This window comes from Triticum urartu, chromosome 5, assembly GCF_003073215.2.
Source record: "Triticum urartu cultivar G1812 chromosome 5, Tu2.1, whole genome shotgun sequence".
In the NCBI taxonomy this organism is placed as follows: domain Eukaryota; kingdom Viridiplantae; phylum Streptophyta; class Magnoliopsida; order Poales; family Poaceae; genus Triticum; species Triticum urartu.
Window position 1 is genome coordinate 658,982,498 of NC_053026.1, and position 25,356 is coordinate 659,007,853.

Genomic DNA, 25,356 nt, shown 5'->3' on the forward strand with positions numbered 1-25,356 from the left:
GAAACTTGACAGGCGGTCTACCGGTAGTAAACCAAGGCCGCATGACATGTCTCGGTCCAATCCGGAAATGTTTAATCCCCACACACGAAAGAAAGCTAGAATTGACCACCGGAGGAGAACGAAGCGCCGGAATGCAAAACGGACAACGGGGAAAATGCTCGAATGCATGAGATGAACACGTATGCAAATGCAATGCACATGATGACATGATATGAGATGCATGAAAACGAAAACAACACACGGAGACAAAGACCCGAACCCGAGAAATAAATATAAATTAGTGCCGGAAACGGCAAGAGTTGGAGTACAAATAGGGAAAGTTACATCCGGGGTGTTACAGTAGAACTCGATGAAGTACTACCTCTTGAACCGGAAAGTAGTGCAGCTCAGGAAAATGTTCCTGTGGTGCCTACATCCACTGGAGAGGAAATTAATGATGATGATCAAGGTACTTCGAATCAAGTTGCTACTGAACTTCGTAGGTCCACAAGGACACGTTCCACACCAGAGTGGTATGGCAACCCTGTCCTGGAAATCATGTTGTTAGACAACGGTGAACCTTCGAACTATGAAGAAGCGATGGCGGGCCCAGATTCCAACAAATGGCTTGAAGCCATGCAATCCGAGATAGGATCCATGTATGAAAACAAAGTATGGACTTTGACAGACTTGCCCGATGATCGGCGAGCGATAGAAAACAAATGGATATTTAAGAAGAAGACGGACGCGGATGGTAATGTTACCATCTATAAAGCTCGACTTGTTGCTAAGGGTTATCGGCAAGTTCAAGGGGTTGACTATGATGAGAATTTCTCTCCCGTAGCGAAGCTGAAGTCCGTCCGAATTATGTTAGCAATTGCCGCATACTATGATTATGAGATATGGCAAATGGACGTCAAAACGGCATTCCTTAACGGTTATCTTAAGGAAGAACTGTATATGATGCAGCCGGAAGGTTTTGTCGACCCTAAGAATGCTAACAAGGTATGCAAGCTCCAGCGATCCATTTATGGGCTGGTGCAAGCATCTCGGAGTTGGAACATTCGCTTTGATGAGATGATCAAAGTGTTTGGGTTTATGCGGACTTATGGAGAAGCCTGCGTTTACAAGAAAGTGAGTGGGAGCTCTGTAGCATTTCTCATATTATATGTAGATGACATACTTTTGATGGGAAATGATATAGAACTTTTGGACAGCATTAAGGCCTACTTGAATAAGAGTTTTTCAATGAAGGACCTTGGAGAAGGTGCTTATATATTAGGCATCAAGATCTATAGAGATAGATCAAGACGCCTCATAGGTCTTTCACAAAGCACATACCTTGATAAGATATTGAAGAAATTCAATATGGATCAGTCTAAGAAGGGGTTCTTGCTTGTGTTGCAAGGTGTGAAATTGAGCTCAGCTCAATGTCCGACCACGGTAGAAGATATAGAAGAGATGAGTGTCATCCCCTATGCCCCAGCCATAGGGTCTATTATGTATGCCATGCTGTGTACCAGACCTGATGTAAACCTTGCCCTAAGTTTGGTAGGAAGGTACCAAAGTAATCCCGGCAAGGAACACTGGACAGCGGTCAAGAATATCCTGAAGTACCTGAAAAGGACTAAGGACATGTTTCTCGTTTATGGAGGTGACGAAGAGCTCGTCGTAAAGGGTTACGTCCACGCTAGCTTCGACACAGATCTGGATGACTCTAAGTCACAAACCGGATACGTGTATATGTTGAATGGTGGAGCAGTAAGCTGGTGCAGCTGCAAGCAGAGCGTCATGGCGGGATCTACATGTGAAGCGGAGTACATGGCAGCCTCGGAGGCAGCGCATGAAGCAATTTGGGTGAAGGAGTTCATCACCGACCTAGGAGTCATACCCAATGCGTCGGGGCCGATCAAACTCTTCTGTGACAACACTGGAGCTATTGCACTTGCCAAGGAGCCCAGGTTTCACAAGAAGACCAGACACATCAAGCGTCGGTTCAACTCCATTCGTGAAAATGTTCAAGATGGAGACATAGAAATTTGCAAAGTGCATGCGGATCTGAATGTCGCAGATCCATTGACTAAACCTCTTCTGCGAGCAAAACATGATCAACACCAGAACTCTATGGGTGTTCGATTCATCACAATATAACTAGATTATTGACTCTAGTGCAAGTGGGAGACTGTTGGAAATATGCCCTAGAGGCAATAATAAAAGGATTATTATTATACTTCCTTGTTCATGATAATTGTCTTTTATTCATGCTATAATTGTGTTATCCGGAAATCGTAATACATGTGTGAATACATAGACACCAACATGTCCCTAGTAAGCATCTAGTTGACTAGCTCGTTGATCAATAGATAGTCATGGTTTCCTGACTATGGACATTGGATGTCATTGATAACGAGATCACATCATTAGGAGAATGATGTGATGGACAAGACCCAATCCTAAGCATAGCACAAGATCGTATAGTTCGTTTGCTAGAGCTTTTCCAATGTCGAGTATCTTTTCCTTAGACCATGAGATCGTGTAACTCCCGGATACCGTAGGAGTGCTTTGGGTGTACCAAACATCACAACGTAACTGGGTGACTATAAAGGTATACTACGGGTATCTCCGAAAGTGTCTGTTGGGTTGACACGGATCGAGACTGGGATTTGTCACTCCGTGTGACGGAGAGGTATCTCTGGGCCCACTAGGTAATGCATCATCATAATGAGCTCAAGGTGACCAAGTGTTTGGTCACGGGATCATGCATTACGGTACGAGTAAAGTGACTTGCCGGTAACGAGATTGAACGAGGTATTGGGATACCGACGATCGAATCTCAGGCAAGTAAAATACCGATTGACAAAGGGAATTGTATACGGGATTGATTGAATCCTCGACATCGTGGTTCATCCGATGAGATTATCGAGGAGTATGTGGGAGCCAACATGGGTATCCAGATCCCGCTGTTGTTTATTTGCCGGAGAGGCGTCTCGGTCATGTCTGCATATCTCCCGAACCCGTAGGGTCTACACACTTAAGGTTCGGTGACGCTAGGGTTGTAGAGATATGAGTATGCAGTAATCCGAAAGTTGTTTGGAGTCCCGGATGAGATCCCAGACGTCACGAGGAGTTCCGGAATGGTCCGGAGGTAAAGAATTATATATAGGAAGTGCAGTTTCGGCCATCGGGAAAGATTCGGGGTCACCGGTATTGTACCGGGACCACCGGATGGGTCCCGGGGGTCCACCGGGTGGGGCCACCCATCCCGGAGGGCCCCATGGGCTGAAGTGGGGAGGGGAACCAGCCCATAGTGGGTTGGTGCGCCCCCCCCCTTGGGCCCCCCTGTGCCTAGGGTTGGAAACCCTAGGGTGGGGGCGCCTCCACTTGCCTTGGGGGGCACTCCACCCCCCTTGGCCACCGCCCCCCCCAGGAGATCCCATCTCCCAGGGCCGACGCCCCCCCCAGGGGGCCTATATAAAGGGGGGAGGGAGCGCAGCCGCACCCAAGTCTTGGCTCCTCCCTCTCCCCTGCTACACCTCTCCCTCTCGCAGAAGCTCGGCGAAGCCCTGTTGCGGTGACTGCTGCATCCACCACCACGCCGTCGTGCTGCTGGATCTTCATCAACCTCTCCTTCCCCCCTTGCTGGATCAAGAAGGAGGAGACGTCATGCTGACCGTACGTGTGTTGAACGCGGAGGTGCCGTCCGTTCAGCGCTAGGATCTCCGGTGATTTGGATCACGACGAGTACGACTCCCTCAACCCCGTTCTCTTGAACGCTTCCGCTCGCGATCTACAAAGGTATGTAGATGCACTCCGATCACTCGTTGCTCGATGAACTCATAGATGGATCTTGGTGAAACCGTAGAAAAATTTTTATTTTCTGCAACGTTCCCCAACACAGGCGGCTCGGAGTCCGTGGCCGGAGATGAATCCAGTGGTTCGGCATCACGACTCTCGTGTGGGGTGAAGTCAGTATCCGGCTCTATCTCCGCTGAGAGTATGGTCTCCATGGCGGGGTCTATCCACCCGTCCTTGGATGGAGCAATTTGCTCCGGATTGAAGGCCGGAGTAGTTGCCGGTGTGATCTCCCGAACACTGTCCGATGGCAGAGCTAAATTATGCTCGTCGTGATCGTGCGGCGCACCTGGCATGGGCTCGAATCCGTCGAAGATGAAGTCTCCGCGGATGTCGGCAGTGTAATTCAAGTTCCCAAACCTGACCTGGTGGCCAGGGGCGTAGCTCTCGATCTGCTCCAGATGGCCAAGCGAGTTAGCCCGCAGAGCGAAGCAGCCGAATACGAAGATCTGTCCGGGGAGGAAAACCTCACCCTGGACCGCATCGTTACCAATGATCGAAGGAGCCATCAGGCCTTATGGTGATGACACAATGGAACTCTCAATGAAAGCACCAATGTCGGTGTCAAAACCGGTGGATCTCGGGTAGGGGGTCCCGAACTGTGCGTCTAAGGCGGATGGTAACAGGAGGCGGGGGACCCGATGTTTACCCAGGTTCGGGCCCTCTCGATGGAGGTAATACCCTACTTCCTGCTTGATTGATCTTGATGATATGAGTATTACAAGAGTTCATCTACCACGAGATCATAGAGGCTAAACCCTAGAAGCTAGCCTATGGTATGATTGTTGTTCTACGGACTAAACCCTCCGGTTTATATAGACACCGGAGGGGGCTAGGGTTACACAGAGTCGGTTACAATGGGAGGAGATCTACATATCCGTATTGCCAAGCTTGCCTTCCACGCCAAGGAGAGTCCCATCCGAACACGGGACGAAGTCTTCAATCTTGTATCTTCATAGTCCAACAGTCCGGCTAAAGGATATAGTCCGGCTGTCCGGAGACCCCCTAATCCAGGACTCCCTCAGTTGCATTCACGTTAATAGGGCACCATCAAAATCCGTTGAGACGACACCTTATGAACTGTGGTTTGGCAAGAAACCAAAGTTGTCGTTTCTTAAAGTTTGGGGCTACGATGCTTATGTGAAAAAACTTCAACCTGATAAGCTTGAACCCAAATCGGAGAAATGTATCTTCATAGGGTACCCAATGGAAACTGTTGGGTACACCTTCTATCACAGATCCGAAGGCAAGATATTCGTTGCTAAGAATGGATCCTTTCTAGAGAAGGAGTTTCTCTCGAAAGAAGTGAGTGGGAGGAAAGTAGAACTTGATGAGGTAATTGTACCTGCTCCCTTATTGGAAAGTAGTTCATCACAGAAACCGGTTTCTGTGACACCTACACCAATTAGTGAGGAAGCTAATGATATCAATCATGAAACTTCAGATCAAGTTACTACTGAACCTCGTAGGTCAACCAGAGTAAGATCCACACCAGAGTGGTACGGTAATCCTATTCTGGAGGTCATGTTACTTGACCAAGGTGAACCTACAAACTATGAAGAAGCGATGGTGAGCCCAGATTCGACAAAATGGCTGGAGGCCATGAAATCTGAGATGGGATCCATGTATGAGAACAAAGTATGGACTTTGGTTGACTTGCCTGATGATCGGCAAGCCATTGAGAATAAGTGGATCTTCAAGAAGAAGACTGACGCTGACGGTAATGTTACTGTCTATAAAGCTCGACTTGTTGCAAAAGGTTTTCGACAAGTTCAAGGGATTGACTACGTTGAGACTTTCTCACCCGTAGCGATGCTTAAGTCTGTCCGAATCATGTTAGCAATTTCTGCATTTTATGATTATGAAATTTGGCAAATGGATGTCAAAACTGCATTCCTAAATGGATTTCTGGAAGAAGAGTTGTATATGATGCAACCAGAAGGTTTTGTTGATCCAAAGGGAGCTAACAAAGTGTGCAAGCTCCAGCGATCCATTTATGGACTGGTGTAAGCCTCTCGAGTTGGAACAAACGTTTTGATAGTGTGATCAAAGCATATGGTTTTATACAGACTTTTGGAGAAGCCTGTATTTACAATAAAGTGAGTGGGAGCTCTGTAGCATTTCTGATATTATATGTGGATGGCATATTACTGATTGGAAATGATATAGAATTTCTGGATAGCATAAAAGGATACTTGAATAAAAAAATTCAATGAAAGACCTCGGTGAAGTTGCTTACATATTAGGCATCAAGATCTATAGAGATAGATCAAGACGCTTGATAGGACTTTCACAAAGCACATACCTTGACAAAGTTTTGAAAAAGTTCAAAATGGATCAAGCAAAGAAAGGGTTCTTGCCTGTATTACAAGGTGTGAAGTTGAGTCAGACTCAATGCCCGACCACTGCAGAAGATAGAGAGAAAATGAAAGATGTTCCCTATGCTTCAGCCATAGGCTTTATCATGTATGCAATGATGTGTACCAGACCTGATGTGTGTCTTGCTATTAGCCTAGCAGGCAGGTACCAAAGTAATCTAGGAGTGGATCACTGGACAGCGGTCAAGAACATCCTGAAATACCTGAAAGGGACTAAGGATATGTTTCTCGTTTATGGAGGTGACAAAGAGCTAGTCGTAAATGGTTACGTCGATGCAAGCTTTGACACTGATCCGGACGATTCTAAATCACAAACCCGATACGTGTTTACATTGAATGGTGGAGCTGTCAGTTGGTGCAGTTCTAAACAAAGCGTCATGGCGGGATCTAAGTAAGAAGCGGAGTACATAGCTGCTTCGGAAGCAGCAAATGAAGGAGTCTGGATGAAGGAGTTCATATCCGATCCAGGTGTCATACCAAGTGCATCGGGTCCAATGAAAATCTTCTGTGAGCATACTGGTGCAATTGCCTTGGCAAAGGAATCCAGATTTCACAAGAGGACCCAGCACATCAAGAGACGCTTCAATTCCATCCGGGACCAAGTCCAGGTGGGAGACATAGAGATTTGCAAGATACATACGGATCTGAATTTTGCACACCCGTTGACTAAGCATCTTCCACGAGCAAAACATGATCAGCACCAAAACTCCATGGGTGTTAGAATCATTACTGTGTAATCTAGATTATTGACTCTAGTGCAAGTGGGAGACTGAAGGAAATATGCCCTGGAGGTAATAATAAAGTTATTATTTATTTCCTCATATCATGATAAATGTTTATTATTCATGCTAGAATTGTATTAACCAGAAACATAATACATGTGTGAATACATAGACAAACATAGTGTCACTAGTATGCCTCTACTTGACTAGCTCGTTAATCAAAGATGGTTAAGTTTCCTAGCCATGGACATGAGTTGTCATTTGATTAACGGGATCACATTATTAGGAGAATAATGTGATTGACTTGACTCATTCCGTTAGCTTAGCACTTGATCGTTTAGTATGTTGCTATTGCTTTCTTCATGACTTATACATGTTCCTATGACTATGAGATTATGCAACTCCCGCTTACCGGAGGAACACTTTGTGTGCTACCAAACGTCACAACGTAACTGGGTGATTATAAAGGTGCTCTACAGGTGTCTCCGAAGGTACTTGTTGGGTTGGCGTATTTCGAGATTAGGATTTGTCACTCCGATTATCGGAGAGGTATCTCTGGGCCCTCTCGTTAATGCACATCACTATAAGCCTTGCAAGCATTGTGACTAATGAGTTAGTTGTGAGATGATGTATTACGGAACGAGTAAACAGACTTGCCGGTAACGAGATTGAACTAGGTATTGTGATACCGACGATCGAATCTCGGGCAAGTAACATACCGATGACAAAGGGAACAACGTATGTTGTTATGCGGTTTGACCGATAAAGATCTTCGAAGAATGTATAGGAGCCAATATGAGCATCCAGGTTCCGCTATTGGTTATTGACCAGAGACGTGTCTCGGTCATGTCTACATAGTTCTCGAACCCATAGGGTCCGTACGCTTAAAGTTAGATCACGATCGGTATTATGAGTTTTGTGTTTTGATGTACCGAAGATAGTTCGGAGTCTCGGATATGATCACGGACATGACGAGGAGTCTCGAAATGGTCGAGACATAAAGATCGATATATTGGACGACTATGTTCGGACACCGGAATGGTTTCGGGGAGTTTCAGACACATACCGGAGTACCGGGGGGTTACCGGAACCCCCCGGGGAGACTAATGGGCCTATTGGGCCCTAGTGGAGAAGAGGAGGGGCGGCCAAGGGCAGCTGCGCGCCCCTCCTCCCCCCCCCCCCAAGTCCGAATTGGACAAGGAGGGGGCGGCGCCCCCCTTTTCCTTTCCCCCTCTCTCTCCTTCCCTCTCCTCTCCTACTCCCACTTGGAAGGGGGGAGTCCTACTCCCGGTGGGAGTAGGACTCCTCATGGGGCGCGCCTAGGGTGGCCGGCCCCCTCCCCCTCCTCCACTCCTTTACATACGGGGAGGAGGGCACCCCTTGGAGACACAACAATTGATCTCTTGATCTCTTAGACGTGTGCGGTGCCCCCCTCCACCATATTCCACCTCTATAATATTGTAGCGGTGCTTAGGCGAAGCCCTGCGTTGGTAGCATCATCATCACCATCACCACGACGTCATGCTGATAGAACTCTCCCTCAAAGCTCGGCTAGCTCGGAGTTCGAGGTACGTCATCGAGCTGAACGTGTGCTGAACTCAGAGGTGCCGTACGTTCGGTACTCGGATCGGTCGGATCGTGAAGACGTACGACTACATCAACCGCGTTGTGCTAACGCTTCCGCTTTCGGTCTACGAGGGTACGTGGACACACTCTTCCCTCTCGTTGTTATGCATCACCATGATCCTGTGTGTGCGTAGGAATTTTTTTAAAATTACTACGTTCCCCAACAAACTCATGTCTATGACTAGGAAACCATAGCCGTCTTTGATCAACGAGCTAGTCCGGTAAAGGCTTACTAGGGACATGTTGTTGTCTATGTATCCACACATGCATTTGAGTTTTCAGTCAATACAATTATAGCATGGACAATAAACGATTATCATGAACAAGGAAATATAATAATAACCACTTTATTATTGCCTCTAGGGCATATTTCTAATAGGGTCACCGTAATCTCCTCACGCCCTCACTTGATCCCGCTTGGTATATCTTCTACACTTTGTGTGTTGATCAACTTGAATCACTCTTTGACTTAGTCTTGATCAACCTTGTATCATGCCTTGTTTATGACCAATCTTTGGATAATTCCTTGAATAACACCTTGGTCACAACCAACAAATGGACTTCAAGAAAAGCCTATGGACAAATCCTACGAATATAACTCAAGACAACCATTAGTCCATAGAGATTGTCATCAATTACCAAAACCAAAGATGGGGGCACCACTATGTTCTTTCATCCACCATCAGCACCACCGCATCGAGCCGCGTCCACCCGAGCCCCTCCCCATCCCCAAGACTCCCTGGAGTGCCAAATCTGTCGAACGCAGGGTGTAGCACCATCGTTCAGCGTCGTGCCTACATTTTTCTGGCGACATCTCCGGTGACCTAACCCCGGTGAGGCCCAGATCTAATCTCATCTGTTTGTTTCAATCCAATAGCTCAGCTCACACACGCACTCACTTACCAAATCGGTACCGGCCAATCATGTCTGGACACATGTCCCACCTTATCCAAAACATTATTCAGAACAATTTCCGTTTAATTGAATTATTTGGTAGTTTTATAGAAAACCCCTAGCACTTCAAACCATCGTAACTTTTATCTACGAATGCTAATTTAGTGAACTTTTTGCAGAACGATACTTATGAAATACACTTTCAGCTAGTCCAAAAATATTTAGCCTTTGAATAGTATAAAATTCAAATTCAAGCAGAATGAATTTAAATTTAAATTGGGCATAACTTGTAATTTATAAATCCAATTAAATTGAATCCTTTTACAGAATAAACTTAGTAAAATTAAGTTTCAAATGGTCTCACTGAAAATAAAATTTGAATAATTAAAAAAAATGAATTTAGGTAGAATCCAGTAGATGCCAGAATTTAAAAGAAATTTGGAACTATTTGAGTTGACTTTAAATAAAAGACCTAAATGGAATAATTCCTTTTGCAACTAAGTTCAGAAACTTAAAATGAACTTTATTAATATTTTTGGATTATTATTTGACTTTAGGAAATTCAAAGTAATATTTGGATTCAGTTCAAGTTAAAATTGGTTATAACCTTAGAACCATGAACTCAAATTGAATAAATCCTTTTGCAATATAATTGGGAAACTTAAAATTTACTTAGTAAAATTTTGGAGTTAAATTGATTTTAGAAAAATAAATTTAAACTGAATTTAGTCCAAGCACAGATAAGACTTGAATTGAAGTCTAGTCTAGTAAATAACTTTGGGATTTATAGTTGACCTTAGTCTAAACTGGAGGTTGAATAAATAAACTTTAGTAATTACTATATTGGATTTGTATTTGATTTTAGAAAAAGAATAAAAAATTTGAGTAGGGCTTGAACTGCCGTCAAAGTAGGAGTAGTAGTAGAATCGGATATCATCTCAAAAAAAAATATAGTAACGGAGTAATATAGGCCGCCGCCGCCGCCCAAACCATCGATCCGTGGGGTGCCAGTGCCATGCCGACAGACCACGCAGAGGCAGAGGCAGAGCCAGAGCCAGAGCCCGCCGTCGCCGGCGTCAGCCTGTCGCCGGATGTGCTGGCCAACATCCACGCCCGCCTGGCCTTCCCCGAGCGCCTCGCCTTGGCCGCCGTCTTCCGCGCCGAGCGCCACGCCTTCAGGCCCGAGGCGCCGTACCTCCTCATCCCCGGCCGGACCCCGGACACCGCCACACTCTTCTCCGTCGCCGACCGCCGCGCCGCCGCCGTGCGCTCCCGGGGCCACGCCTTCATGGGCTCCTCCCGCGGGTGGCTCGTCACAGCCGACGCTGACGCCGCGCTGCGCCTCGTCAACCCGGTGACCGGCGAGCAGCGCGCGCTCCCCTGCGTCCACGCGCTCCACGGACTTGGAGTTCACGCTGGAGCCCTTCACCAGGGGCCCGCCGTACCCCTGTTGGCACCTTCACGCTGGAGGCCGAGCAGACGCCAAGGCTGACTAATGAGGACAGCCAACCGTGGCGCCGACGCAAGTACCTCGTGGCGGCTGATGGTGGTGCTCAAGGAGTTGAAGGAGACGACGACGGGCTGGTGTGGCCGGACGTGGTCCTTGAAGGTGCATGTGCTGGACGGAGGCAGGTGGAAGGAGACGGAGGACATCGGAGACGCGGCGCTGTTCGTGTGGGCGAACGAGTCCCTGTGCGTGTCCACCAGGAGCTCAGGGCCGGCTGCGTCTACTAGACCGACAGCTTGCCGTCGGAGTGTTGAGCCTCAAGGACGGCACGGTGAAGAAGGTGTGGGGGCTGGGGCGGCACCGGAGCTGGCAGCGGCCGGTGTGGCTCACGCCTTCCGCTTCCATCCCATGATAGATACAAGTACATTGGTTCACAACCTCCATTGAGAATTACATACATACATACATACATTTACTAAATAAATGAAAGAAGCATCAGCAATTTAGAAAACAATGAAAATTCAAAGGTTTGAAATTTGTGTTAGTATGCAAAAAAGCAGAAAACAACATAAACTTTTTTTGTTTTCTTTTTGGCAATAGATAGATATTCACTCAGATATTGTTATCTGGTGTAATAATACATATATATATATATATATATATATATATATATATATATATATATATATATAGCTTGGACGAAGATACTCGTAGCGTATTCAACACAAATAATGCCGTCCCGATGAACAACAAGAGCAGGAATCATAATAATAGACTATACCAATTCACTCAGCAGCCTCTGAATTCTTGCTTTGGTGTATCCATCCATCCAATAATAATATCGATCCATGTGATCTAGGCTACAGAAAAAAGAAATATTACAATCAAAACATCTTTTGCTTTCCCCAATTCCATCTTATTCAGCACCCAGGTTGGCCTTTCAAGGATTTAGAGGCTCGTCTTGCGCAGTCATCTCTTGTGATTCTGCGGTAAGTATATATGGTTGTTAGCAGCAGTTAGGGACACTCTGAATCGATACATACATCGATCGGAAAGATAGCTGCTGGAACAAATTAAAGGAAAGGCAAGTTACTTGTGGATAGCTTGTGTAGGTCAGCGACAAGCATGAGCCGTCTCTGCAAGATTGCCACCATCAAGAGGAAGATGGAACACATGCCAAACATGACGGTGATAGGGAAAGCATTCACCTGCAACATAATCATGCATGTTTATTACTCCTACTAGGTAAAAAGGAGTTTCAGTGCCATGGTTTCCAAAAGATCCTGACTGACAGATCACCATCAGTGGATATTTTGGATAGGAGAAGAACATTTTGCTTACATTGTAGAGCACCACACAGACAAACAGGTTGAGCGGTATGCGGAAGAAGTTCATGATGGTGCTCCTCGCCTCCTCAGGAATGTACTGAGATCTCATCTTCATGATGGATGGCCAGAAAATGCCGACGCACGACTCAAAGGTACAGAAACCAAGCAGCTGTAGAGAGCCCCCAAACGAGATGCCGCTTCCTTTCACTGAAGACGTCGGCACCAGAAGCTGTCACGTCACACATGCGAAAACGATTCGCTATCAGTAAGAAGAAATCGTCGTACTAGAATGAAAGGCAGAGAAAGAAATGAAGAGTAAGTATGGTCTTACGCTGGTGGCAACCGGGAGGAGAAGGGTGAAGGCTGATACTGCAAACACGATCTGCATATAGCCTTCGACCTTCATCTTGCGGGCCAACAGGCGTGATGCAATGGAGCTACCCAGCATAGACGACAGCATGAAGGTAGCAAATATGAAGCCATGAGGAATGTCTTCATCATTTGGGCTCAAGGCTGGAGTCCAGAGGAAGACAAAGGTGTACATGGAGCCCTCGAACAGCGACTGAATGCGATTTTCTCATCTGAAGATTCATTCATTCATTCATTCATAAATGGTTAGTGTCAGAATAACAATTCTTGTAATGTTGTGTTGCAGTCCGTCCGTCCAATAAAGGAAGTGAAGCTATGGTAAGCAGCATATATACATACCTGAAGCGATTGCCTTGGCGGCAACCTTGAACTGAGACATGAGATCCTTGCCTTCAGATTGATCTCCGTAGTTTTCACTCCAGGAGGACATGATGATAGCCATGCCTATTGCCAGGAAGCACGCGGCGGCATCGAAAGGAGCCACAGGACCAAAGCCCAGGTTGTCAGCAAGCAGGTTTGCAAACAGCCCGGCTATAATGGCGATGAGACCATTTCCGAGGAATATAGCCTTTGAGAATGTGATTGACAACCACTGCGGGTCATAGCCTCTCTGTGAAAGATGACATGAAACAAAACAAAAAGGTGAATAATACTTACTAGTCTTGTTGCATTGCAAAAAGGTACTGTAGAAATCAACAAGATATAATAATAATAATAATGCATAATTTGGCAATTTGGAGATGACAAGGATTTATTTCTGGTTGGTTGTTAATCAAAAAATAGTACTTGCGGCCTATTAGTACATTACATTAGGGGAGGGGAGGGGAGGGGAGGGGAGGGGAGGGAGGGGCAGAAGAAGAGGATTAAATAGAGTGTCACATGCATGCTGCAGATACTGTAGTTAGAGGATCCATCCTATCCTTGGATTCTCTCTCTCTCTTGTTAGGTTAGGATGGATAATTCAGTGAGCACAGTGTTATGTTAATTAATAGTGAGAGAGACAGCACATGGAGAGAGAGGGCGAATAAAAGGACAAGGTCCCAGATTGATGCCCCAGAGAAAGAAAGGGCCATGCTTCCTTGCTCTGTTAAATAAATGCCAATGGCAAGTCGGCAACCACCATAGGATGACCTGACCTCACCTCACCTCACCTGATCTAATCCATTCCACCGACACAACAAACAAAGGACAAGTGACTGATTGATGAAACAAAAACAAAACATGGTGGATTTCATTTAAGATTGCAGGCGGCAAGATTTCATTCAGTCTTTTTTCCTTTGAGATGGATGATGACAAAGTGAGTGAGGTTTTCCTTTCCTCTTGCTGGGCACTCACTCATAGACAAAGTGAGTGAAATCTCCAATTATTTAACTAACACCACTTGTGTAGTCATCTTTATTTATTTATATTGGACTTGCTTGTAGCATTGGCAGTCAAACATCCAGTGCAGCCAGCATATTCACTTCAGCACTAGTACTAGATTATTCACGACAAATATACTCCCTCCGTCCCATAATATAAGAACGTTTTTGACGCTAGTGTAGTGTTAAAAACGTTCTTATATTTTGGGACAGGGGGGTAGATAGGAAGGGATAAGCAGCAGCAGCATTACGTAGGTAGTAGTAAGGACGGATGTTCAACACAAGACACATTCCAAAGATCTACTCCCTCCGTTTCCAAAGAGATGACCCAACTGTGTACTAACTTTAATACAAAGTTGGGTAACCTATTTTGGAACGGAGGGAGTAGTACACACAATCTAGTGAGTGCTTGATGCCTTGCCTTGTGGATATAGAACAAGACAAAAGGTTAAATCTTTTTCTTTCTTTCTTTCTTTGGATTAAAGGCAAAGGCAGCTAGCTAGCTAGCACAGTGGTTTGGGTTGAGTTGATTTTGATTTGATTTGATTTGATTTGATTGACAGTGACACTGGGGAGTAGTGTAGATCTCATCTGGTTTGGGTGGGTTACATACAAAGATACAGAAAATAGTTACTACTCTAATGATGAGTGGTTGTTACTACTACTCTAATGATGAGTGGTGGCAGGAGTGGAGTGGAGTAAAAACCAAGAGAGAAAGAAAGAAAGAAAGAAAGAAAGAAGGGGAAAGAAACCTTGTTGTGCTCGGCGACGAGTCATGACTCGAATGTGGAGAAGAGGAGGGAGGTGGCGACGCCGCCGAGGATGCGGCCGAGGAGGAGGACCCGGTACTGCGGGGAGTGCTTGGTGATGCAGCTGAGGATGTAGGTGATGCAGTAGGTGATGCACGCGCGCTTGCGGCCCCTAATTTATTTTTCATTCAGATTCATTCAGGTAAGCAAGCAAGCAATGAATCCCAATGGAAAACAAGAAAGAATTCCAGAAAGAAAAGAGACGTACTGCCTGTCTGCTAGTGATCCAACCCAACCCAACCCAACCCAACCCAACCTAACCCGGCCATCACCATTCACCCGGACGGAATACATACATAGACTTACTTCTCAATTTACACTCAATTAACATATGTTTGTGACACATTTTACCTTTTCCCTATTACTCCCTCCGTTCCTAAACTAGGTGGTCTACGGATCTGGATGTAGTTTTTATTTCTGGTATTCGTTGTACTGCCATGATTGAAGATGAATAGATCAGAAATTTTTCCGCAAAAAAAAATTGACTACATACGGAGCAAAATGAGTGAATCTACACTTTAAAATATGTCTATCTATATACATCCTTACATATATGTGGTAGTCTATTTAAAATCTCTAAAAAACAAATACTATTCTTTAGGAATGGAGGGAGTATTTTGCTTTTGGAGCTGATTGGACACGCCACGTCTTCGGCTTATTTCTATTATTTCTTGTCTAAGGTTCACATCTAGTTCCATTTTCTGCACTGCCGGTAATTGAAATAATTAGTTTTTGAATCGTATGTTTTGCCAAAATGAAAAAGAAAAAAATGGTGGGGGGGGGGGGGGGGGGGGTAGGTTTTCATCATGCGCGCTTGTTTTTTGTGCTGGATTCAATCAAGATTTGCCTAAAAAGATGACGTGTTAGGAAAGATCAAATTTTGGGTTTAGGTTTTAAGCACGAAACCATAGGTTTCTTCAAAATTCACCCACATGTGTCACAAGATACTGGTTTGCGTTGAAGCTGAATACTTGTGGATTCTGAATGTTGCAGATGCATGCCGGAAATTTGGCATGCTGGATTGACATAACAAGACCCCCAGAACCTTAATCTCATATCTAGCCAAGGAATTTAAGTGCTTTCGATTACTTGAAGGAGCATCTGTTTGAGAGATTTGGGATTTAGCACAAGTGACGGTATGCGCTATCTGAGTAGAGGAGCATGGTTGAAATCACCAACCAAGCTTCAATTCAGACGATAAGATTATGAAGCATTGAAATTCTTTGATTCGCGTTGCTACATGACACCTGGTTTAGATTGACAACCTGACCAAATTGTTGTTGTTCTTGATCGATTGAATGCTTGACAACTCTTTTATCCATTTCTTTTACAAAATGATCTCGCCATCCTCTACACATGGCCTTGGGTAAGTGGACAGAGGAAGATACATAAAATTGGTATAATTAATTAATGTAAATTGGATGGATGCCTTTATTGCCGACGAATCAAGGCCGCTTTTTTCTTTCAAACCCATTGCTTAGAAGAGCAACAACAACAACCCTTGGCCACTTCGGATGCCCCTAGCTGTGCACCCTGCAGAACCGACTTCCCCACTTCGAGATAATCAAGTAAAGAAGATGTTGGTTGCACGTCGAGCATGTTGGCCGTTTGGCTCTCCAACACCATTCAATGTGATGCTGACTTTTATGTGTCAATAGTTTCGACAAAAAGAGATACCGAGTCACCCTCCCTCTTCTCACCTCTCCCATCATGACGTAAGAATGACTATTAGACATCTTCAACCGCAAGTAGTGCGAGGATACACAGACAGGCACGAGGGCATGTATAAAATGGACAAGTGCAACTAGGTGAAGAGGAGGCAGCGATAACAAAGATTATTGCCCTCGCGAATGATCTCCAACAGATGGAGGACTAATCATTGTGTTTTCCATAGGGGAAATTTACTATTATAGTCAATCTTCAACACATATCTTTTTGTTTTTTTTACTTTATGGAGGATCATAAAAGATCATCCTATAGCAAGTAATCTCATAGAAATATAACATTGACCGTTATGGCATCCTTCATTCCTTCCAGACATGCCGCTCATCGTTCCCCATCTGGTACCTTGGTTCACCTCATGTGGTCAGAAGACTAAGGAGAATCCACTTAAGATGGCAAATGGCAAATCAAATGATGTCTCTTCACAAAACATTGAAGATACATAGTGCGCTCTGAGATGTACATGTAAGATTTGTTTTGAATTTTCTGAAGCTTCAAACACACACTTAAAAAGGGAGGACATGTGTTCGGTATTAAAAAAAATGTCTAGGTTGTAGAGGTTTTACTGGGTAAATGTAGGTGGAATAAGGAATGACTGTAATGCATGCACTACAAAAGATGGGTTCTTACGACTGTCCAACATGGACAGTTGCACCAGCAAATAAGTTGTCCGACTCAGTTTTCTCTCCAGTAGAATCAACCTGTTATGCAGAAGTGACACCCTGTGAATTTTTTTCATTGAATCCTATGATGGTGGTTACAATTAGATATACTCCCTCCGTGCACTTTTATAAGACGTTTCAGCCAGCTAACATGAACTGTTTTGGGTGATGTCTGAATTGGCTACAACATCTTATAAATGAACTGAGCGACTACCTTTTCCCTGTCTTGGTAAAGGTGCCAGGAAAGTTCTTCTGTATGAAATGTAACTTTCTCACTGGTTAATTTCTATTCTAGGTGGCATGCATAATCATGATTTTCTGTGCAAACTTGTTTCACCACAACCCCCACAAAAGTAGTTGTACTTTACTACATATGTCTACAGGTGGCATCAAGCTTCTGTATTAAATCTATTTTTCATATCCCAGTTTTTCTTCTTCTCATGAACAAGTTATTTACAAACGGGGTCCTTTTTCATTATTTAATTTTCTAATATAATTGAGTCCATCTCCACACAAGTATTAAGATTTCATTTCTCCCCTGTGTCAATGAAAGGAAGTAGCTCCCTTCCCTTCTACACTTGTTGTGATGCCTCTCGATGAGGTATTCCTGCTGCTGGTTTCCTCTTTCAAATTCTCTTTCAGTCTTTTAATTCCTTTGCTGTTTCTTTGGCAGATGAACACTCCTATATCTGCATTCAAAGGAAAAGGACAGGCTATTGTGCCTAAAACTCCTAGGTATCGGCCCTTCCTTTGTCCTATCATACATTCTGAGAGTTCTTCCTCTTTGCTTATGACTGCTGTTTTTTTTAAATCAGCAAATCACCGTGCCCAAAAAGTGCTCACCGCAAACTCTGTCTTGGACCCTCTAAATCTAAGGACACTGAACTTTCTGCCTCTACTACCAAGGTGGCTAGCCAAACTGAAGAGGTTGCCGCTGCCGGAAATGTTGTTCAGCCTGCACCCATGCCAGATGTTCGTGCCTATGCTTAAGATGCAAATATCGTTTCTATTCTGCACAAACCATGCTTGATGTACAATAATCCGTGATGGCACCAAATTATACAGGTTGGACAGGAAACTGAAGGTGCAGTTGCTGAGGATCCAAAGAACACCCTTCCTGACCCCTCTAAGCCCAAGAGGTATAGACTCATGACCTGTTACATTTAACTATTTCAACACGTATGAGAGAGGCATTGAATTTAGTTGCGTCTTGCGCTGCCTTTTATGGAACAAACTAAGTTCTGCTGTTAGACTATGGAATGGTTCCTGCTTTAGTATGTGCATTTGATATGTATTCTTTCTGATATAAGTTCTAGCATCCACTTATTGTTTCGCTTGCTACTTGGTCATACCTCTTAAAAATTTACTAAATACAAGTTTGTTACCAGGCTCACTAGTTGTTCTGAGCTCTCTGGTGTATGCGGATTAATTACCTGCCCACAAAAAAAACTCAGCTTTTGCCTGTTTCATTGCTCACGATGCATTGCAAGTTGGATGCCTATCCAGTAATATTAGTCTCTCATGTAGGAATCCTATGGGTCTTTTGTTCTTTACAGTTCAAAACAGTCTTCCTTGTGCATATTGACCATGCTTCCTTCTTCACTCATGCATGCAATGTCATTTGATCTGGCTTTTCTTTCTAGAACCGCTGTTTTTAGATTTATGACAGGCTCAGTAAAACATTCCTTTACCTTCAGCATATTTATATGCATTCTTATTTCTTTTTTGTTCCATGTGCATGCAGATTGATTATCTATATAATTGGTTTTCTATGTGCTAAGGTTCAATGAGACTTCTGGTCGTTTATGTTTTTCTGCAGTTCCTATGTCTAATCTTTTTTTTCTCATTATTTCTACAACATTCTAGAGCTCTAGGCTTTCTCGCCGGGAACAAAATTACTAACATGTCTTTGGTTTATGCTAATGGATCAAATTCAGAACAAACAATACCGGCAAGGGGGCTGGCATACCAAAGAAAGCGAAGCAGTAGTTCTTCCATGGCGTAATCTAGATATGTACATACGGTACGACTAACACATCTTCGATTTAACCATGCCCCTTCTCCGATTTGGGTTGGAGTACTCTGAGCAAGAAATGTATAGACTTTAGTCCTTCCTTGCTGCCTCTATGGTGAAAAGTAGTCTATGATGTAGTCTATGATCTTTAGATTTTGTTGTTGTCTCTATGGTCAAAAGCGGTTTATCATCGCTTATTGTACATATGTGAAGGACTCCTCTTCTACTTTTGTTTCAAGAACACTATGACTCAAGAAACAACCTTTCCTTTTATGCATGCTTTCACTTCAATGTTTTCATCAAAGCTTCCCTGTGATCATATCTGCAGCACTTACAAGATCATCTTAAGATTTCCAAATGGATCATGTACACATTTCACCAAGCATTATTTTAGATGCTGTGCTGAAAGACACTTTAGCTCCCAATATATGTATACTACACCCAGCCTACAGGAAAACGTTGGTATAGAGACTGTGACTGAGTTTTATTTATCTCTGCAACACTTGCCAGAGAGCACTGTCAAGAGATTTGTTTTTCAGAGTCATCTTGCTACTTTTTCAGGTTTATTAACATATGAAATCACCATGCTTTTTGCCATAGCTCTGGTTCTTGATATAATGCTTATAAGCACTGTCCCATCCTAATTATTCCCATACAATTTTTTATTTCGCTCAAGAGTCCTTTTCTACATGACTTAGTGCATCATTTCCAATCTTATGTACTTACTGCATATAGTATATGAGTTATTTTTTTTGAACAACAATATGTTAATGCACACTCTTACACCGATTAGCTTACGCTCGGCCTTTGCGCCATTGGCGCAACGGGTCATCTAGTTCATTTAACAAGTGAGCTTTAATCACAGTATGTAGCTCAGATGTACTGCGTGATGGATGATGTGCCCGTAATTCATCGGTCTTGTGTACTACTCTACGTACTGTACGTACTATCATGTACTTACGTAGTAGCTAGTGAGATTTATGTAATCACAGTACATCTGCATCTGCATGCCAATGCAATTCATCAGTAACACCAACCACTCATATACACTATATTTTCACTACCAACTGTCAATTTGCTGTGCTACCACCAACTACTGCATGATGGCCCTAACTAATTCGTCCTGTTGGATGATTTCAGTCACAATTACCACAGCTAATTCTTAATTTGATGATCATTTCATACAATAAAATTTAGCATCATGCCTTGACCATATCACATCACAACATGCCATGCAAAAACAAGTTAGACGTTCTCTATTTTGTTTGTTGCAAGTTTTACGTGGCTGCTACGGGCTTAGCAAGAACCAATCTTACCTACGCATCAAAACCACAACGATAGTTTGTCAAGTTGGTGCTGTTTTAACCTTCGCAAGGACCGGGCGTAGCCACACTCGGTTCAACTAAAGTTGGAGAAACTGACACCCGCCAGCCACTTGTGTGCAAAGCACGTCGGTAGAACCAGTCTCGCGTAAGCGTACGCGTAATGTCGGTCTGAGCCGCTTCATCCAACAATACCGCCGAACCAAAGTATGACATGCTGGTAAGAAGTATGACTTATATCGCCCACAACTCACTTGTGTTCTACTCGTGCATATAACATCAACACATAAAACCTAGGCTCGGATATCACTGTTGGGTAACGTAGTAATTTCAAAATTTTCCTACGCACACGCAAGATCATGGTGATGCATAGCAACGAGAGGGGAGAGTGTTGTCCACGTACCCTCGTAGACCGAAAGCGGAAGCGTTATGACAACACGGTTTTTGTAGTCGTACGTCTTCACGGCCCGACCGATCAAGCACCGAAACTACGGCACCTCCGAGTTCTAGCACACGTTCAGCTCGATGACGATCCCCGGACTCCGATCCAACAAAGTGTCGGGGAAGAGTTCCATCAGCACGACGGCGTGGTGACGATCTTGATGTTCTACCATCATAGGGCTTCGCCTAAGCACCGCTACAATATTATCGAGGATTATGGTGGAGGGGGGCACCGCACACGGCTAGGAGAACGATCACGAATATCAACTTGTGTGTCTATGGGGTGCCCCCTGCCCCTGTATATAAAGGAGTGGAGGAGGGGAGGGCCGTCCTAGGGCGTGCCCTAGGGGAGTCCTACTCCCACCGGGAGTAGGATTCCCCCTTTCCTAGTACAACTAGGTGTCCTTCCAAGTGGTAGGAGTAGGAGACAAGGAAGGGGAAGAGGGAAGAGAAGGAAGGAGGGGGCGCCGCCCCTCCCCCTAGTCCAATTCGGACTAGTCAATGGGGGCGCGCGGCCTGCCTCTTCCTCTCCCCTAAAGCCTAATAAGGCACATATACTTCTTCCCCCGTATTCCCGTAACTCCCCGGTACTCCGAAAAATACCCGAATCACTCGGAACCTTTCTGATGTCTGAATATAGTCGTCCAATATATCGATCTTTACGTCTCGACCATTTCGAGACTCCTCGTCATGTCCCCGATCTCATCCGGGACTCCGAACTCCTTCGGTACATCAAAACTCATAAACTCATAATATAACTGTCATCGAAACCTTAAGCGTGCGGACCCTACGGGTTCGAGAACAATGTAGACATGACCAAGACACGTCTCCGGTCAATAACCAATAGCGGAACCTGGATGCTCATATTGGTTCCCACATATTCTACGAAGATCTTTATCGGTCAGACCGCATAACAACATACGTTGTTCCCTTTGTCATCGGTATGTTACTTGCCCGAGATTCGATCGTCGGTATCTCAATACCTAGTTCAATCTCGTTACCGGCAAGTCTCTTTACTCGTTCCGTAATACATCATCCCGCAACTAACTCATTAGTTGCAATGCTTATAGTGATGTGCATTACCGAGAGGGCCCAGAGATACCTCTCCGACAATCGGAGTGACAAATCCTAATCTCGAAATACGCCAACCCAACATGTACCTTCGGAGGCACCTGTAGAGCACCTTTATAATCACCCAGTTACGTTGTGACATTTGGTAGCACACAAAGTGTTCCTCCGGTAAACGGGAGTTGCATAATCCCATAGTCATAGGAACATGTATAAGTCATGAAAAAAGCAATAGCAACATACTAAACGATCAAGTGCTAAGCTAACAGAATGGGTCAAGTCAATCACACCATTCTCCTAATGATGTGATCCCGTTAATCAAATGACAACTCATGTCTATGATTAGGAAACGTAACCATCTTTGATTAATGAGCTAGTCATGTAGAAGCATACTAGTGACACTCTGTTTGTCTATGTATTCACACATGTATTATGTTTCCGGTTAATACAATTCTAGCATGAATAATAAACATTTATCATGATATAAGGAAATAAATAATAACTTTATCATTGCCTCTAGGACATATTTCCTTCACCTGTGTGGGGGAGTGTCAGAATACAGGGATTATTGGAAGCAACATCATCAGTCACTGCCAGTCCCGGGAGAACGACAGCATATCTGCTGGAAGTTCTTGGTACACACAGGAGGCCCTTGCATGCATTGGAAGCAACTAAACTGTATGACAGACTGCCGCTACTACTGCATGATGCAAAGAGAAGAGGAACGGCGGCTAGGTGGCCTGAGCCCTGTTCAATATCACGGAAAATGTCCCTTCAAACGTGTTTCTGTCTTGTAATATCTGGCTTGTATGTTGATGAGTAGTGATACTTACTATAATTTCACCATGATGACTACTACTACTAACTTGTTGGCTGTGTATTTATCAGGAGCCCCTCTCGGCTGCACTGTCTGCTCTCAACCTATTGATGCACTTCACTGACTGGCTTTCGTTCTTCCTGCTAGTGAAATACAGATTACCTCTTAGACCCCAGACGAAGAGGATGTACTATGAATACACTGGCCTATGGCATATCTATGCAATATTATCAATGAATGCATGGATCTGGAGCTCTTTATTCCATACCAGGTGCGCATTTGCTCAATCAGAGCTTGGGCATGCTGCTGTCATAATAATATATTGGGTTTGATATCTTGCTCACCATCATTCATTCATTCTTCATTTTGTATTGTAGGGATATTGACGTGACTGAGAAATTGGATTACTCTTCAGTTGTGGTCGTACTTGGCTACTCTTTAATCGTTACATTGCTACAAATTTTTAATGTCAAGGAGGGGCCTGCCAGGGTGATGGTTGCTGCACCTATTCTAGTATTTGTTACAACACACATCTTGTATCTTAACTTCTATGACCTTGACTACGGTAAAGTTCCTTTTTGCTTCTCCTTCTACAGTATTTGATCTTTTGCATACTATATCTATCTACCCTGCATATAGTATGACAATAAATATTTGAACAATCTTGTACTCCCTCCGTTCTAAAATACTTGACTTCCACTTGTCCAAAAATGGATGTACCTATATACTAAAACAAGTCTAGATACATCTAGATTTTAACAAATGGAAGGCATGTATTATAGAACGGAGGGAGTAGCTGTTAGTTTTACCATGTTTTTGTGGTGTTACAAGTTTGAGCCCGTGTCATAAATAAAGGCCAGCTACGACGGAAACGAACTAAAAAATTGTGTCTTCAGTGTTTTTTTTACCTTCGACACACAGTTACCTTTGGTGGCAAACATATTAATTCTTGTGTTTATATGCCTGCCTGCCTTTTCTTCAGGATGGAACTTGAAAGTTTGTGTGGCGATGGGTGTGATTCAAATTGTGGCTGGTGTGACCCGTCATACGTCATGATTAAAGCTTTGGGTGATTGTGTTTGGAGGAGCTCTAGCTATGCTTCTTGAAGCTTATGAGTTACTCCCTCTTCTGTAAACTAATATAAAAGCGTTTTGATTACTACTTTAGTATTCTAAACGCTCTTATATTAGTTTACGGAGGGAATACAATATAAGTAAAGCTTATATGAAGCTAGCATTGCAGAATGAGCCGTCAAAGACGAGATATCACAGAAAGCGTTGAATGAAGAGGCAACATTTTTTTTCCAACTAAAAAAATGAGAGTCAGGGTTATTAGTTTATATAGAGATAGAGAAAACATACATGGGCCGAAGCACGTGGCCATCACCTAGACCACGCCAGCCCTTCCTTGTTCACGCATTCCCCACTTGCACTCTTCTTCTTCTTCTCGCTCCGCCGCACCACGCCGGCCGACGATGGCAGGAAAGCGGTGCTCTTTCTCCTCCCCATCCCTCACCGCAGCAAGACCCATCCCTCACCGCGGCAGGCAAGCGGCTGGTTACTATTATCCATCCATTCCATCCTCCTACGCTACTACCCTAGCTAGCTAGCAATGGCAGATCAGTGCAAGGTCTGTGCCGTCAATGTACGTAGCTGACAAATTACTTTACTTGCTCAAGGTAGATGGATGGATGCTCAAGCTCAATAGGGAGGGAGGGAAGGAGCTACTGAAGAATGGCAGATGAGTACACAGCTTGTTCCCCTTTGCCTAATCTCCACCTCTCTTTTTTTGACAATCTTACTTCGCCTGATCTCGTATATAGAGATTGCACTCCTCTAGTTCTGCTTCCCCCTTTTGTGTGTGTGTGGGAGTTCTTCCCTAAATTAAAGTTGTGTCACTGAATTGGGCATTATATTATATTGTGCTTGCTGTTTCTTTTGGACTGCTTGTGAGAGCTCCTCATTGTAGAAGACGAACAAGTGCATATGCTATATAATTCCTGCATCTTTAGTGTGACTTATCTTAGTCGATGGCTGAAATAATCCTGCTTGGTTAATCAAGTATGGACTCGCATTTGGTTGGTTGTGATTCCAAGCATGGAGTTCTAGACATTACTACTACTACTACTACTACTACTACTACTACTACTACTACTACTACTACTACTTGTTACTGCAAGCATGTTGTCCTGTCATACTGAATTCCCACCTAAATATGGTGTTAGCATGATGGAGCGGTGGTATGTTGTGTTGAACTGGAGAAACCATGCATATATAGCTAGTGCAGCCCATTCAGAAGTGAGTTACACATTTTTTTTCTGCTGAGATACATGAATGTGGAAAGATGGGTTTTTGCTTGCTTAAGTTTTTGCTCTACTCATGTCTGTAGGTTGAGTTTTACTTTGCCTGACCTCACCTCATATAGAGAGATTTCACTCCTCTAGCTTTGCTTCCCTGTTTTTTATTATTGGGGTTGTTCCATATAATAATAATTAATAGTTTTGTTCCGGAATCAGGCATTGTTGATGCTGTTTCTTTCAGGCACC

At 44.0% G+C, this 25,356-nt stretch overlaps 2 protein-coding genes and 1 pseudogene across 4 annotated transcripts; 2 read left to right on the forward strand and 1 right to left on the reverse strand.

Moving 5' to 3' along the window:
- Nucleotides 1-11,603: 11,603 nt before the first annotated feature.
- Nucleotides 11,604-13,417, reverse strand: LOC125511683 (molybdate-anion transporter-like). 2 transcript variants are annotated; one of them, XM_048677116.1, is made up of 5 exons: nucleotides 12,935-13,417; nucleotides 12,558-12,802; nucleotides 12,240-12,455; nucleotides 11,992-12,106; nucleotides 11,604-11,882 (listed from the first exon to the last, which is right to left on the reverse strand). In XM_048677116.1, the coding sequence occupies exons 1-5, from the start codon at nucleotides 13,035-13,037 to the stop codon at nucleotides 11,839-11,841; spliced, it is 723 nt and encodes a 240-aa protein (XP_048533073.1). In that variant the 5' UTR covers nucleotides 13,038-13,417; the 3' UTR covers nucleotides 11,604-11,838. The 2 variants fall into 2 exon arrangements, with proteins under 2 accessions (XP_048533073.1, XP_048533072.1); XM_048677115.1 differs by having other exon boundaries at nucleotides 12,558-12,807; nucleotides 12,935-13,415.
- Nucleotides 13,418-16,888: 3,471 nt separating this feature from the next.
- LOC125511684 lies at nucleotides 16,889-19,440 on the forward strand. Of its 2 annotated transcripts, XM_048677118.1 has the most exons (5): nucleotides 16,889-17,750; nucleotides 17,823-17,884; nucleotides 17,965-18,121; nucleotides 18,215-18,288; nucleotides 19,087-19,440. In XM_048677118.1, exons 1-5 carry the CDS (start codon nucleotides 17,736-17,738, stop codon nucleotides 19,136-19,138), a joined length of 360 nt encoding a protein of 119 aa, XP_048533075.1. In that variant the 5' UTR covers nucleotides 16,889-17,735; the 3' UTR covers nucleotides 19,139-19,440. The 2 variants fall into 2 exon arrangements, with proteins under 2 accessions (XP_048533075.1, XP_048533074.1); XM_048677117.1 differs by having other exon boundaries at nucleotides 16,890-17,884.
- LOC125507676 lies at nucleotides 19,276-23,945 on the forward strand (annotated as a pseudogene).
- Nucleotides 23,946-25,356: the final 1,411 nt, after the last annotated feature.

Coding starts and splice junctions, on each gene's coding strand:
- LOC125511683 (XM_048677116.1), bottom strand. CDS start 13,037: ATGGCTATCATCATGTCCTCCTGGAGTGAAAACTACGGAGATCAATCT. Junction 12,803..12,934: donor CGCCAAGGCAATCGCTTCAG/GTATGTATATAT, acceptor TCTTCAGATGAG/AAAATCGCATTCAGTCGCTG. Junction 12,456..12,557: donor TCCTCCCGGTTGCCACCAGC/GTAAGACCATAC, acceptor GTGACGTGACAG/CTTCTGGTGCCGACGTCTTC.
- LOC125511684 (XM_048677117.1), top strand. CDS start 17,736: ATGCCTCTCGATGAGGTATTCCTGCTGCTGGTTTCCTCTTTCAAATTC. Junction 17,885..17,964: donor ATTGTGCCTAAAACTCCTAG/GTATCGGCCCTT, acceptor TTTTTAAATCAG/CAAATCACCGTGCCCAAAAA. Junction 18,289..19,086: donor GACCCCTCTAAGCCCAAGAG/GTATAGACTCAT, acceptor GATCAAATTCAG/AACAAACAATACCGGCAAGG.